Source organism: Rhinolophus hipposideros, assembly GCF_964194185.1.
Source record: "Rhinolophus hipposideros genome assembly, chromosome: 6".
Classification (NCBI taxonomy): domain Eukaryota; kingdom Metazoa; phylum Chordata; class Mammalia; order Chiroptera; family Rhinolophidae; genus Rhinolophus; species Rhinolophus hipposideros.
Window position 1 is genome coordinate 40,608,476 of NC_138052.1, and position 16,397 is coordinate 40,624,872.

At 35.1% G+C, this 16,397-nt stretch overlaps 1 protein-coding gene across 4 annotated transcripts in view; it reads right to left on the bottom strand.

The window, feature by feature from the left end:
• The window catches only part of KCNH7 (potassium voltage-gated channel subfamily H member 7), a 441,540-nt gene that overhangs the window by 104,215 nt on the left and 320,928 nt on the right, over positions 1-16,397 (bottom strand). For all 4 annotated transcript variants that reach the window (XM_081052826.1, XM_081052825.1, XM_081052824.1 and 1 more), the window contains one exon: positions 10,527-10,741. In XM_081052826.1, coding sequence (XP_080908952.1) covers positions 10,527-10,741 — 215 coding nt within the window. The remainder of the gene's footprint in view (positions 1-10,526; positions 10,742-16,397) is intronic.

Here is a 16,397-nt window from a genome sequence, read left to right on the forward strand (position 1 = left end):
ATAGGAAACCTAGGTCTCTACTGGTTTCTCTTTACAGCTTCTTTAACTGCAAAAGAAAAGGACTGGACAGCATTCACGTTTCCCAACTTTGCCTTATCTTAGTAATCTGGAAATGGAGGTTGCAATTGGAATGGAGATAGTTAAAAATTCAGAAGTTTCAGGCTTCATTGAAACTTACTGAATTTCCAGGCAGTGGAAGGGAAGAGGGAGAGAGAAAGGATCCATTGATCAGGAAGTTTGGGGGGAAAAAAAAAAACACCAAAAAACCCTAGGAAGGATGATATCTAAGAATCCTTTGAATTTTAAAATTCTAGGAAGATTAACTACTTTTTAACGAACTCTTTCAAAGCAATTGAGTTTTAGAGGGTTTATTATCTAATTACATGTTTTCCATTATAAATGTGGTTCACATAGTTCAGAGAGGTAGAGCTAGCTAGGGAGGAAAATAGATCACCCACAATTTCATCACCCAGACAACCAATGGGACTTTTATTTTATTTTATATTATTATTTTATTTTATTTTACTTTACTTTCTTATTTGGGATTTCCTTCTCAATAAAATTCCATGGTTGAATGCACTTCCTAACTCAAGGAATAGTTTTCACAGCCACTTAACAAACATGACAAGACCTTGGGGTGCTTGTGTGTGAAAACGCCATGTCTGCTCTGGATGTACATATCTGATTAAAAACCCTTTGACTAACACTTATTCTGTGAAATATGGAAACGTTACTGTTTCTGCTCACTTTCATTAGGCAACCCATCTGGAACTGTTTGTCCCAACCCCTAGGCCAGGAGGGCAAATGAGCAAAGGGACTTTCCTTCCAGTGCTTTCCTTTTGTTCTTGGGTGTGACTGTAACTCAAGGCTCACACTAACTGGGGGGGATCAAAATTGAATCATCTTGGTAACAAGTACCTGCAATCTTCCTGTCTCCATTGCCATAGCAACCAGGCAATTGCTATGGAGGCTAAACTAAATTATTTTTACTTGTCTCTTCTGACCACTTGTATTTTACTTCTTTATTTCAAGCATCTATCAATTTCAACCTGCTTTCTTTGCTGACAGAACTTTTAAAGGAGGCAATTGTTTTCCTCCCTTCAATTAAAAATGTGCAATTAATTTACAAAGCCAAACATGCTTTTTAAAAGCAATTATACATACATGCTTCCCCAACAAGCTGTGGCTCTTATTGTCTACCAGGATTCCATATGGATATTTTCTTTCATCATCTAGAATACAGATAAGTATGATTTTTGAGCTTATTAAGCTGTTTTAAACTGAAATGAAATTTTATTTTATTTAGAATATATGTCAGCAAGCAATGGTCAGTTTCAGTTTGTTTTTAATGGCTTAGGTGCATTTTATTGTTTTTTCTTTCAGAATCATGGTCAGTTTTGATATGCATATAATATTTAGTAAAAATAGAAAATTAACTCCTTGGTTTTTTTTTTTAATTATACTTACCTTTCCAAATAATGAACATCCTTATATTATTTTTAAATATGTATGCAGCACATAACACTCTTGCACTAATCAATTTCTACTTATATGTCTATAGCTACTTTTTATGTTTTCCTTATACTGACAAAATTACAGAAAATATTTATTTGCCTAGAGAAACCTTGACAACATAATCCAGAATATCAAATATCAAAGCTTTGTATTCAGTCATAGGCTCTTGAAAGTAAAAACCTTGACTTAATATGTTTTTGTATCACCATTGTACATAATAGTTTGACAGACATTTAGTAAGCACTCACAAATACTGAATCCATAAGTATCCTGATCAATGTGCTTTACTCCAACTTGCATCATCCATTTATATTGTTTTTCATTTCAACTTGTATGTATGGACATAGACCAAATCCAGTATATGGGGACAATAATAGATGAGGATTTGTATTTTGCTAAACCAAGTTTGATTGTATTCTATAAATAGTAGTAAGACAACAGATAACATGACAAAATGTTAATGTTAATAAAACCAATGTCATATTAAATTGGAAGTGTTAAGAAGCAATTTTGAATACATATTGCATTTCAAATTTAATTTGGAATTTTGTGATTATTACTATTTTGGGTAGTTTAAGATGATCTACACAGTTTTGTGGAGGTTTGCTTGATATTTATATTAGTTTGAGCAAAAAGAAAAGTTTATGAAAACATTTAAATCCTACTGTAGGAATGTGAATTTTGTTTTTTGTAACTTCAAGAATGAGAATCAATGAGACTATAAAATAATTGTTGAAAAACGTTTTTAATTAAGTGTAATCTTTCATTCATGACTGTGATACTGTGATTTATTATAAGAAATATACTCCTATATTTGGTGTTAGTCCTGTATTGCTGGAACAGAGTTCTTAAACCTTTGAAATTTCCTAAGTGATGATAGAGTTAAATGTGTCTTCTTTTATGCAAATGTGGTGACTTTTGGAAAGTCCTAAATTTAAATGGAGTAAAGATGGAAGCTGGTTACCAAAGGAACCAACTATGTGATTAGAGGGGTAGTTTCACCTCTGCGGGGGGTGGGCAGGGAGAGGGGCTGGAGGTTAAATCCATCAACAATGGCCCATGAGTCAATCAATCATGCCTATTTAATGAAGCCTCCATTAAAAAAAATAATAAAGGGGGTTCATAAAACTTCCAGGATGGTAAACCAGAACACTTCTACATGATGTTTCCAGGCCCAAACTCCATGGATACAGAAGCTCCTTTGTTCAGGATCTCTTCCTTTGTATCTCTTCATTTGGCTATTGATTTGTATCCTTTAATATCCTTTGTAATAAATAGACAATCTAGTTAATACATGGGTTTCCTGAGTTCTGTGAGTTCCTCTAGCAAAATAATTGAACTGAAGGAGGGGTAATGGGAATCTCCAATTTACAACCGTTCAGTCAGAAGCATGGAAAAATCTGGATTTGCAATGGGTGTCTGAAGTGGGAGGGGGCAGTCTTGTGGGACTGAAACCTTAACCTGTGGCATCTGATGCTATCTCCAGGTAGATAATGTCAGAATTGTGTTGAGTTGTAGGCCATCCAGCTGGTGTCAGAATTGGAGGCAGAATTACAGTGATATTGCTGAAAAGTATCGCTCTATTAAATTAAACCACTTTGAATCTGTAATTGTATCTGGAAGACATTTTTTTAAAATACTGTCATTGAAGGGAATTTAGGATGAAGTTTATTCAATTTGGGGGAAAATACGGAACGCATTAGGAAATATTGTAGTATTAAGCCTGAGATGATAAATTATTTTTTAGCTTTATTAAGGTATAACATACAAAAATTGCACACATTCATAATTTTAAATATTAGATAATAAAATGAAGTCAATGTCTCTCTATTCTAAATCAATCTCCATTTCTAAAGAAGTACTGAATTATAAATAATATCTTGGAGTTCTCTCAAAGTAAGTATAAATTGAGAGTTATTGAATTATATAAAGAGATAACGAGTATATATTTACAATGGACAAAGTTCAGTGGAAAGCAATAGGCTATAATCTTTAAGCTCTTCTTTATGTCAGTAATCAATGTACTTTTGCTTTTCTTGCAACTGTGGCATGCCACCAACAAAAAGCAAAATCTATCCATCCTAATCTAAAATCGGCATTAAAAAAATAAAAAGATATAACCTTAAACAAGAGCTAATGCTAAAAAAAAAAAAAAAAAAAAAAAAAAGAGCTAATGCTGAAATGAAGCTCCCTTGTTAAGCATGGTTTTATTCAGCTTTCTGCAGTTTGAGGAGTTTTGGAGAAGATTGATCATATTCTCTTTCGGTTTTATTTAGCTTTTTGGAGTTTGAGGAGTTTTTGGGAAAATCTATAACATTCTCTTTCTATTTCTGTAGACTTACTTTTCTAATTAGTTACTACTAAGCTTTCAGAATATGACATATTGTCATACAGCCAAATGTTACAGGAATGTCCAAATGCTATGCTAACTTCTGAGGGGACAGATAAGGAAATGGAACTGAATCAAAAAGAGAGTGTACTTTAAAGGTTACGAACTTCACATTTGGAGTCAGGTAGCCTCAGTTTGAAGGCTACTTCACCATTTACTATATGTGACCTGGGCAAGTTGCTTCGTTTCTTTCTAAGCTTGATCTCTCATCTATAAAATGAAAATGATAACATTAACACCAACTCAGGACTGTTATGTGGATTAAAATCAATAATCCATTAAAGCGCTTAGCATAGAGCCTGGCACTTAGTAAATGCTTAGTCAATGTCAGCTATTATTAAATCTATCATAATTCTATTTTCATGACAGTAATATACTTAAATGAATCCAAAACAATGGGAATCTATTTTGGCTTTAAAGTTCTATGTAGAGTTCAAGATTATATGGCATTTTCAATATTTATAAATTTTGTTCTTGTGACCTACGTCTCTGTGATGACTGTCAAAACCAATTTTCTTGAGTGCTTTCCTTAGTGAAGCTATTGGAAAGTATACTTGCAGACTAGTGGTAAATCTCTTTCTCATCCTCTCTTTTCCACATTGAAATCTCCTGTTCACTTAGCTGCTTCAAAAATCTTACTTTCTCATGAAGCCGATATGGGTTTCTGTTAAAATCACAAGGCATTCCTCTTCAGTAATAAGTTATAAAGCTATTTGGTCATAATTTGACAAGTATTGAGTCAAAAAATCAAACTACATTCAGTTTTTTGTAATATAATGTAGAATTTATTACATGAACAGTTGTAAATGCTGTTATTGTATATTGTTGTATTGTGTTTTTCCCAGTAGTTTATAACCCCTTGATTGCTGATACTGGGTTTTATACTTCTGTGTCCCGAGTACCTCCCCAGCACTTCACGCTGCACTGTAACACCTACGTACTGTACTTGTCTGTCCTTTCACCTTTTGAAGGCAGATAATTTACCTTTTAGCATGAATATGTACTACTCACTGTGTGTGTATGTGTGTGTGTGTGTGTTTGTGTGTGTGTGTGTGTGTGTGAGAGAGAGAGAGAGAGAGAGAGAGAGAGAGAGAGAGAGAGAGAGAGAGAGAGAGAGAGAGACAGTTAATCTGAATTCCTATCTTCATTTTTGCAATGGAGCACAGTTGTCTGTTCTTCCTTAGAGACTGTCCTCCCCCATTGAGTTTTTCTAGTGTGGTCATCAGTCAGTCAGGGAGCTACACATCTTCCATCATGAGGATGAGCACAGGACTGAGGTTGGCCAATTGGAGCCCACTTTCTCAGGAATGATATGGACACTAGAAGGCGGTTCTTATCCGATCACCAAGCGTGAGTATTCTTTGAGACAGGAGAGTCTGATGTCCTGGCTTTCATCAGGTGGGGAGAGGAGTGAAGTCAATGCAGAAGAAAGCAGGGCTCAAGGGGAAAGAATGTTACCAGCTGTTCAAACAAAGAATGATGGCATGCCCCAAGGCAGATCTGCCCTTTTACTTGTAGGTTATGTGAGCCAATAGGCTGTTTCTCTTCCTTTCATTTTTTGCTTACGGTGGTTCCAGCTGGGCTTCTGTTTCATTCTGTTACAGCATTGACCGATACAGTCTCACGTGACTGGCCAATAGAGCTTTGGAAACCACATTTTATAAACCGTTTTTGATACTCATATGTATCTAGGGAGAGGGATCTAATACTAAACTTGTTAAAGCAGAACATGACAACAAAACAATACATTTTATCCTGAAAATTAGCATAACATTTGAACTGGAACTAGAACTAGCCTCAGGAATGATGAAATCATACAAAAGTGCAAAAGTCTAGTGGACATAGCCAAGAATTTAATTCTCAATGAAGAAGCACAACTGCATAATAAAAGCAGACCTTTTGTTCTCCACCCCACTTTTCCTCTAATTCATTATTTTCTCTTCACCATTGCACTGAATTTGGCAGAAATTGACCAACCAAGGTCTTGCCTCCCTGAGGTAGAACTTACTAGACATCAGTCGGTACTAGCTGGATTGTAGTTAAGATAAACAAACAAACAAACAAACAAACAAACAAACAAACAAATCCATACCCTCTGAGAGTTATTTTCTATTTTTTCTAATGAATAGAGAAGGTCAGATGGACTATGACATAAAGAGCTGATGCATTCCAGAAATCTGGCCTGCAAGAGCAGCCAATAGAAGGGGTTTTTGGGCCTAAAACAACAGAAAGAATGGGAATCTAGACCAAAGGGAGAATTTAGAAGTCATGCATTTGCTTTAGGGATTTTTGACCCACAGATTTACTCTTGTTTAATTCTCTCCAGTACTTTCAGTGGTCCATTTCTGGATCTTTTAGGATTCTTCTTATGTGTTGTGTGTTATGCTGTGCACTGGTGATACAAATCAAATACTTCATGCTTCACTCATTCATTGATACCCATAGTTCCCCAAGTGTGCCCCACTCCAGATACTAATTCCTAACCTCGGAAACTTCTCAAGCTTCAAAACTCATCAGTTTATATTTCCCAACCACTACCCTAAACTCCCAATATAGGCAATGTTTCCTCTCCCAGCACCTTCTGCACTCTGAGTGTACCTGTAGTGAAATACTTCACGCTGCACTGTAATGCCTATGTAATGTACTTGTCGGTCTCCCTCACTTTTTGAAGGCAGAGAATTTGCCTTTTAGCATGGATTCCCCAAACCTAGTACTGCACATGCTAGCTCTCAATAAATGCTTATTGAGTGAATAAACAAATAGATGAATGCTTGAATGAATGAATGACATGGTCCATACTCTGAAGAAGCTTAGTCTAGCTAGGGAGGCAAATAACTAATTGACCAATTAATAATTAGCCAATGCATAATAAACTTCATATGGGAGAGAGCATAATGTGATCAGAGATCAATTGTTCCTTTCATTTATACCTTCTTTTTTAAAATTTATGTCTGCTCTATTGTTTGTGCTCAGAATGACAGTTAAAACTCTCTGTGGGATGATCTGTCAACAAAACCCTGATCTCTTTTGAAGAAAATATTACCACAAATGTGTTAAGGGAATAAAACAAATAAGAACATCAGATAAAGAAAATATGGCTGACTGCCTACAGCAAATACGTTGTGAATATCCAAACAAGGAGAATTTCCATGTCAGTCTAACAAAGGTAGTGATAAAGTCTCTGGGTTACTACTACGTTTTTCCAGTGACTAAGGGACAAGTAATATATGTTGTGAATATCGTAATTCCAGAGACAGCCATTATCAGGAAACTTCACAAACACTAAATGAGAACATAGTTAAAGGATCACCCTGCTTTCAAGTGCTTAAACAAAATTTCCAGAAGCTATGTCTGTAGGAGAAATTTCTCAATATTTGATCTCTACTTTTTTTGGTTTGACATGTGGACAACTGGAAGGCTTGTTACAAAAAGCTAAAGGAGGCACTAAAAAGAGGATAGAGTATTCCTACCAATCCTCTTCTTTCTAATTTCCTGTCTCAGCCTTTTTTCAGTCCCTCATCATTTCTGGCCAGAACCATAGCCAGACATTTCAGTGTTCTATCTGTCTCCATAATCTCCTTCTGATCACTGTATTTTTCACATTGAGAGAGAGAAGAGAGAGAGAGAGAGAGAGAGAGAGAGAGAGAGAGAGAGAGAGAGAGAGAGAGAGAGAGAGAGAACAAGAAAGGAAAGTGGTCCTTTATAAAACAGAGTCAATTCTAATCTTCTAATATCTTAAAAAGGTTTTTTTTGCCTGCACCACATTTATCCAACTGAGGTATTCTGGAGACTGTGGGGAGGGGTACTTCATGATTTGGGTGAAGTATGAGAAGCTGTAGAAAAAGAAAAAGTATGGGTCCTTTTCATGGGATACAGATTCCCTCAGTGGTAAGTAGTTTAGAACAATTTTTAAAATGTTAAAATATTTACTATTTTAAATATTAGTTCCATAATATTATGGAGCTAAATATAAAAGTTACAGGGATTTAAAGAGAAAGCATGAGACTCTAAAATAAACTTTTGATGACAGCTATTGCATTTTACTCAGACCCCCAAGGCACTTACATGAAAAAAGGTAGAGAAGAACCATCTAGACGGGAAACTTTCAGCAGCTCCCCCACCTGAAATAAGCCCCTGCCCAGCCTAGCCTCTCTCTGGCCAGGAAACCACTTGCTCTGATAAGGTACACGGACTTTTGTGCCTACAACTTTGTACAGCTTTGTTCTTGTTTTCCGTGCCTGGGGTTCTCACCCGTTCCCTTGTCCACTTGGCCAACTTCTCTTTCCCTTTTTCTTCCTCCCTCCCTCCCTCTCTTCCTTCCTTCCTTCCTTCCTTCCTTCCTTCCTTCCTTCCTTCCTTCCTTCCTTCCTTCCTTCCTTCCTTCCTTCCTTCCTTCCTTCCACAAATAAATATTTCATGAACACTCTGCCAGGTGTCCTATAAGGCCCTGGTGATGTAAGGACAAAAGGATCCTGTAGAGATGGATGAGGAGGGCAGAGAGTGGTCATACAGGAACATTAATAAACAGAATAATGGCTGACATTAATTGCTATGTACTTAGTTATCACTGTTATGAACACTTTCCATACAGCATTTTATTTATGTTTTATAACAATACTGAGAAATAACTTTTGTCATCGCTAAAACTGGCCTCAATGTCACACAATAAATGGTATTTGTCTCTAAGGCACACAGTGAATGACTTATCCAGAATTAAAACACAAGTGCATGTGACAATCAGTTATGTTCTTAAACATCACTTACTACCCAATTGAATAAGTAACCTTCTAGATCTAGTTTAAATGTCCCATTCTCTCTTTTTTTCCTCTGAAAATTCTCCCATTAAAGTATAATTACTTTTCCCCTAACCTGTGTTCCTGTATTCTTTATTAATATGATTTCATTGTGGCTATTTGTATAAATGTTTCCCTCTCACCAGGCTCAGAAAGATGGAGCACGTAGGTGCCACTTCTGATCCCCATGTGTGTCCCCATCTCTGGTACAGTGGGCCTATTGAACATGGCAGGACAGGGTGGGCCCTATGGTGGACCAAGCGCATGACAGCTATTCAAAGATCACACTTTGAATAGGCCTTCAGGTATGTTTTGTTTGGCCAAACAAACAAAACAGCATTTTTGAATTAGTTTGCCGACATTTAGAAATTAAGTTTACCATGAATTCTGAATTTCCAGCTTCTTTTTAAAATTGGGAGATTTGGAAACATTGGTCAAGCATTCCTGAATGACCAGAATTGGTTAGAGCTAAGTGGCCGCCATCTACAGAGGGGTCTGTACTCTGCAGTTGCCTACAGTCCAACCCCATCCTGCTGTGTCACCCTGCCTCCTTTACTCACTTATGCTACTGCCAGGGCCCCAACCCTAATATCTGCAATCAGCCTTCTGTGCAATTTCTAACATCTCTTAATTTCTATATACCCATATTATGGTTACTGTCTGCAAGTATTAGAGTTTTTAAGGTAAAAAAAATTACAAGTAAAATTCAAAGCCATCAAAATGGTGCTAATACAATTCATTGACCACTGTTAAGCCCAGATTACTAAGTTAAGAACAAAATGCCAAGGGTAGAAAGCTTCATTACTACATAAACATAAAAATTTACATTAGAGTATGGCATGTATAATTTCCTATTTCAAGTAAATAGGGAGTTCTCAGGTCTATTTACTGCTGACTTGTGGTCTTTACATAGCTATCAGCCCACACAGAAGAGGCTATTTACAAGCTACTAAAGCATTGTTCTTAATGATTATAATTACAGAAAAATCTTATTAATGAAACATCTTCAATGCTTGGGATAGAGATTGGGGTCAAGTTGATCTTTGTATTGTAACAGTGTCTGAAAAGATCTGGTAAGCAAATTTACTAAGTAATTTGTAAAAAAAAAAAAAAAAAAAAGCAAAAGAAACAAAAAAAAAACCTGTTTACTTGATACAAATTTTAGAGTCATGAATTCCCAACAATGTAAGTGCATTGTAAGCAAAAGCTAGGTATTGCTTAGGTTGGTATTTTGATATAATAAGTACAAATCATTTTTCTCCATTCTTTAAAGCATGTCTTCTGCTAGGCAGTACCTTTTTATCCTGTTCAACATACAATATTTATTTGAAAACAATAAAATATTGTTACTGAGAAACATATTGTTTTACTCTGACTTTTCATCATCTCAGACAGTTCTTTTCCCCAAGTCAGCTGACTTATCTGACTCTACTTAGTAGAGTAAGTGCAACAAAGGAGGCTGCAGTTAAGAGTAAATACCAATTAGTCACCTAAAGCTTCAATAGACACATCCATTATAATAAAAAAGCACACTTTAATAATGCAAGAGTTGGCAACAAAACCATAAATGTTCAAACATGATGAATAGCAGGTTAACCATCTCTGCAACAAAGAGAACAGCGATACCAAGCCCATTTTTGCTTAGTCTTATAATAGAAAAGATCACAATCTATCTATTGGGTGAGAGTCACCCAATGTCTCAAGATATATTGGAGTGCAAATAAATGGCTTACCTCTCTTGAGAGTCATTCATAGGAAAAAGAATGCGTTTTATGCTGCAGAATAGAACCTTACAAACAGTTGAAATTGATAATAAAATCGTGTCCTACCTGGGTAACTTTCTCTGTTACATTGTGTGTTCGATCTTTAACCTTGGGTGCAATAATGGTTTTATCAGAAGAAGGAGGGGAGGTATTCTTTTTTTCAGTTTTGACATCTGAAAAATTTAGAGTGAGCTGTGGAATCTTGTTGATGGTGCTGTATTTGTTGAGGTTTGAATCCGATGTGGATCCCAGGAGGCTTGACTTGATATGATTAAAAGGTCCTAAAAAAATTGGAAAGTATTTGTAAAAGCAGTATCAGGAGAAATAGAAAAAGAGATGGTCCTGAATGACCTGCTAGTGATCCATGACCAATGTGACCCTGATTCAGGTGTGACTACATTTGGCTAGCTGACACCTGGAGTCAAGGTTTAGGGTCACCGTCAGCCACGTGGAACGGCACGTGAGTATCCAGAGAGTACATGGTGGCTTTAGCTATTATTGCACATTTTTCAAAACTCTGGAATAAAAGAAAAATCTCCACCTTCTATTATTGGCCAAATTTTACCTTCAAAGTTTCCAAAGAATTTATTTTTATAATCCAGGGATTATTCAAGGAAGGACTAGCCTATGGTTAAACCCATGTCGGGCATCAAATTTCTGACCCTGCTATCTACCCTGTTCCAATTTCTATTATTCTCCTCTCTGTGACATGAAAAGTGACAAGCCAGATGGGTTTTTTATATGTTTCTATTACCTCTACAAAATGTTTTGCAGAGATTCCAGGAGAGTTAAGCCCAGATGGAGAAATTTCAGATAAGACTGAGAAGGGCACATCTATTTTGTGTGTGTGTGTGTGTGTGTGTGTGTGTACTCAATTGCAAACTCTAGGATCCTCTGTGGGATTTTAAAATCTTTGCCTTCTTTTTCTTTTTTCTTTCATTTAGATTTGACTGACCATTTTTTGAGGGGAAAAACAAAACAAAGCATATCAGTGGAGTGCTTTGGCAAACGTGATTTACAATAGAAGTGACCATAACTAGGTAATAGGACATATCTGGGGTTGGTAGTTCCTTATTTTTCCTTTTTTAAACCATGTTGTTCATTAGATCCTCAGAACTTATACATCTTATGGCTGGAAGTTTGTACCCTTTATCAGACCCTGGTCACATCTGACATTTCTTTCCTGCAGATAATTTGGCAAGATGCCAGGACTCCTCCCCCTCCAACCCCAACCCCCACTTATTAAGAAAAAGTACAGTGACCAGCTACATCTTTTGCTACACCTATGGTCTGGTGCTTATGGATAGTCAGAAAATGCACCTGAGTTTCTTGTGTAATGGCTAATGTTACTTTTACCATTACGTAGTTCTTAAAAATTGGCATCAGGAAGAGTTTTAGAAAAATCCTGAGCCCACAAGTATTATGCAGCTATTATCTTTCTGCTTCAGAGAGTCCTTAAAACATACAAACTGTGTGAATGAACTTGCTAACCAACACATTTTGCCTTTGTTTTCCCTTGTTCAGAATGAAACTAACACAGTTGAGGAATAAAAAGTGTACTTTATATACCAAGTGAAGTATCGAGAGTTGAAATTAGATTTATAGATTGTATATTTTGGACCACAATAATCAATCTATTCAGATCAAATATAATGCTAAGAAAAAATTATCCATCACTTACTTCAAGTTACATTGGAGAAAAATCCTACTGCATTTGTTTAAAAAGTTTATATTTGATTATTGTAAAAGTTTAAAGTGATTTTAAGATAATTTTTATCTATGTAGCAAATATTGTGTTCTTGAGGTGGATTTCTATTTAGTCCCTGAGTTTTATCCATGATGATGGCCAAGTCCACCTAGGTAATAACTGTCATTGAGCTCTCTGAACATTTATTGCCCAGTATGTTCTCATTTGCATGTAGATTCTCACTCTTTCCTATTTACATAACAAGGACAGAAGAGCCAAAAGTGGCACCACATTAATCTAGACTTCAGCTCAGACTCTGACCCCACTCTCCAGGTCTTTGTAGAAGTCCCCACCTCACACCACTAATTTATTATTGGAAAGTATCCTCAATAGTGTTTCCTTTTTTTCTATCATTCTATGGCTACATCCCAGGCCTATATCTCAGTATTTAAAATTTCAAAATATTCTAGGACTTCAGATTTCTTGATATTGTCTTTTCCCCCACTCTAATGTCATATTTTCACTTAGGTAATTTGACTGCTTACAGCGATACTGATAAGAGATTACAGAAGGTTGAGCTTAGGTATAAAATTAAATTGTATTTAAAACCCGTTAGCCCATTTTTTCAATACTATGTCTCTATCATCCTTCTATATGTTGGATTTCTGTAGCAGATTGCCTACAAAAATTATTTTAAAAACTGGATAAAAACATGGATCATGTATGATGTTAAGGCAGAACGGAACTTTGAAATATACTTTGATTATCCTTGTGACCAGTTCCAATAAACTCCATTGGATTGGCTGCACTGATAAGCAAGTGGTCTCAACTATGATTGTACTTCACCCGAGAGGCATTTGTGGGGCATTTTTATTTGTCAAAACGATGGAGGGTGGCTATAGTCTCACCTTGAAAAATTGTTCCATATGTCCCAATGGGCATTCATGTTTATAATAATCTCTTTATAATGATCTGAACCTCAAACCTAAGTGGTTCACATATAAAGAGTACAGTGTACTTTGAGGATGATTTTAATACACATTGAGCATTCCAGAGCTACAACTACAATGTAGAGGGCAAGTTTTTACACTGTTTTATTCAGAACTTTACCATGATTTTCCAAAATGTTCAGCATTTTGGAGCTGGAGCTACACTCCTTTTGTTGATACAAAATTGTTGCTGATACAAAATTTCAGACTTGAGGTATAATCTGTGTTTGTAGTGGTCATGTGCAAATGTATAAATGAAGAGATTTGAATCTTTTTTTTAAATGTTAGAACTGAATATTATTAAATTTGCAGAGAATTATAGGAATCACACTACAAATCATTACTTCATATTATTGTTCTCCTATATATGTAAAGTGATGTGTGATACAATAAAATCTATGTGGTAAAAATTAAATATTTGAAATGATTTGTCTTGGGATTGCCTGTTTGTTTCCAATAGCACCCTAACAACTCCCTAGAAATCTGCTACTTCTCCAGAATATCTTGATGGCCATTTCTTTCAATCCATCTTCTAGTTCCCACTGTTTACGAAGGCATATGGCCTGAAAGGTCTTTTTTAAGTGTTGGGGATGAATATATGTCCTAACATTTACTTGGATTTCTTTCTTCTATGCAATTCATTACTGTTGCATATTATCACACAAGGAATCATTTAAAGCAAGGGCCAGCTCATTTGTGAGAATATTATACTTCCTCATTCTTCCTCGTCCCCACTTTATCTTGGTATATTATTCATAATTCCACTTTTGTTTCAGCTATTTTTAAAATTCATATATAAATAAGTCCAATATGTTACTATTAATTCCAATAGTGGTTTTTATTTTGTTATCTACCCAAACTCCTTCATTTTATTCAGCTCTGCTATTTTATTCTGTACTTATGTGAACTGTTTAATCATGTCTTCAATGCACTTAAAGCCAATTCTTTTTCTTATGTCTAATTACTGCATTATGTCGTCTAGTACAGTCACATTTGAAGATCAACATATTGAGAGAAATATCATGTGATTATAAACCGTTTTCCTTTTATCTCTCTTTTATTTTATAGTTAAGAAATGATGTTCCTCTTTTACAAGTAAGTTAAATTATTTCTGAATTTAGTTTCAGGATAATAAAATGAATATAACAAAATCTTTGTTGAAACAAGGGAACATTAAGTCTGACAGAATTGAGAAACCATCGGTCAGTACATGTCTTACTCAGGTTTGATCTCAGAGTATACAACTTCATCACAGTCTATATTTTAGCTTCTCTTACTGGTAGAAAACATTTCTAAACTCGTACTCTATTCTTTTTTCTTTTCTTTTTTTTTTTAAGCTGCTAGTGTTGGAGATTTAATCTAGGTTTTCTATTGAATCTATATATTTTAAGAATTCAGCAGAACTTAAAACATTTCTTAAAATAATTCATGCATGCCCCTTAGATAAGATGTTTACAATCTATTTTATCCTGTATAACAAAGATCATTATGCTCTTTTCCATTGATTTTGAAGATGTTTATATGCAAAAGTCTGTTAAGAGTCCGCAAGATGATCAGTTTTGGCTTAGGTTCTTCTAAAACCTATCAAAATGCTAGTGAAAAAAATTTCCAGCACTATAATTAAGATGCATATTAGCCATATCCTTATTTTACCAATTGTAAACTGAAGCAGACAGAATACGAGGTCAAAAGGGAATAAGTTTCAAGGACTAAAAATCAGAATACAGGTTTTCCTACCTCCCAGGTCTATATTCAGAGAGGCCTTGGTTGAGGATTTAAAGGTGAAAGGCAGCCTCCCTGAGAGTGGTCATGAACACATGGGATTTAGGATTCTAATGAAAGAAAGGAGAATAACCTGAAAAACAAAGTTAAATCAATTTAAATAAAATAAATGGGCAGAAATAAAGGGAAATATTAGATTCAATAGAAAAGAAAGTAAACCTCAAAAGTATATTGGAGGACCTGATGTTCTTTGGAAAAACATTTGCAAAATGAATGACCAGATTAAATTTTCCAATGTAATAGGAAGAGATGGAAAACAGGTGACCAAAAAAACTAAACCAACAGCTGTATAAAGCTGTAATACATCACAAGTGTCCTATTAAATATAAAGTAGGCCGGGTTCCAGCTACAAAGAAATACCCTGCATTTAGAGATCAAGCTAGAGGCTAAAACAACAACTGGGAAGAATTTTAGATTAAAGATATTTAAAATTTTTATAATTTATATGTAAATTTACCATGAGTTTCAAGATACTAAACGAGAATATATTCTCTTTCAGATGGTGCTGGAAATATAGCTAACGAACATCTGATGGTATATTTTTTAAAATAATGCTGCTTTTTTTTAAAGACCCTTGTTCTCGAGGGCCAAAAGGGACAAGAGAGACGAAAATAAAACATATTAAGGTTGTTTTCAAATCATCAGGTGTTTATACAATATTTCTTAGGGCCCTGAGTTTATTCTGCTAAAGTTTAATAAAACCTAAATCGCTAAAGTTTAATAAAACCTAAGTGACTTAACATTAAAGAAAATGCAAGTGTTTTGTTTAGTAATTGGATTTCATAGAAGAACACTGTCAATACGGGCTTATTTTAACACTAGAAAGATGAGAAGTAATTGTCAAATTATTTGTAGTCAATATCCATATTGTCTGTTCAGGGCATGACATATAATTTACAGAAAAAATTGTCACCATTGAAAATCAATTTGCAAATTCTTATAAGATCACAAATACTCAGTCATGGCCAATGTAGCTTCTGAGAAATAGTTGTGTCAAATCAATCGATTTCCTTTGTGAGTCTGACACTTTAGCAGCTGGAGAGAAGGTAATAGCTGTAATAAATCTTGAGAGTAGTTTTGTTTCTGACTCATATCTCAGGTTCTTAGACAAGTTAGAAACTGAACATACCATTGTCAGTAGGATGCAGGGTTACTTGGGATAATGAGGAGGTAAAAGCAAGAGGGGTAAAATTACAGTGATGACTAATTTATTAAGTAAGGTAAGGGATTATTTTTTATTAATGACTTGGACAACAGAATAGAAAAACTACTAAGTTTGAGGTGAAAAATCAATTTATGAGTGATTAAGGTAGGATTAGGTTTACCTCTCACAAATTGGTGAAGTTTTTAAAAAAATATGATATACACATAAATACACAGCATATGCAATTTATTCAAATTATCTTTTTCACTCTTTGATAATGGGTTGTGCCTTTTGATCTCTGAAGTCTTATTTTAAAGAGTCAGAGTGCTATCGGA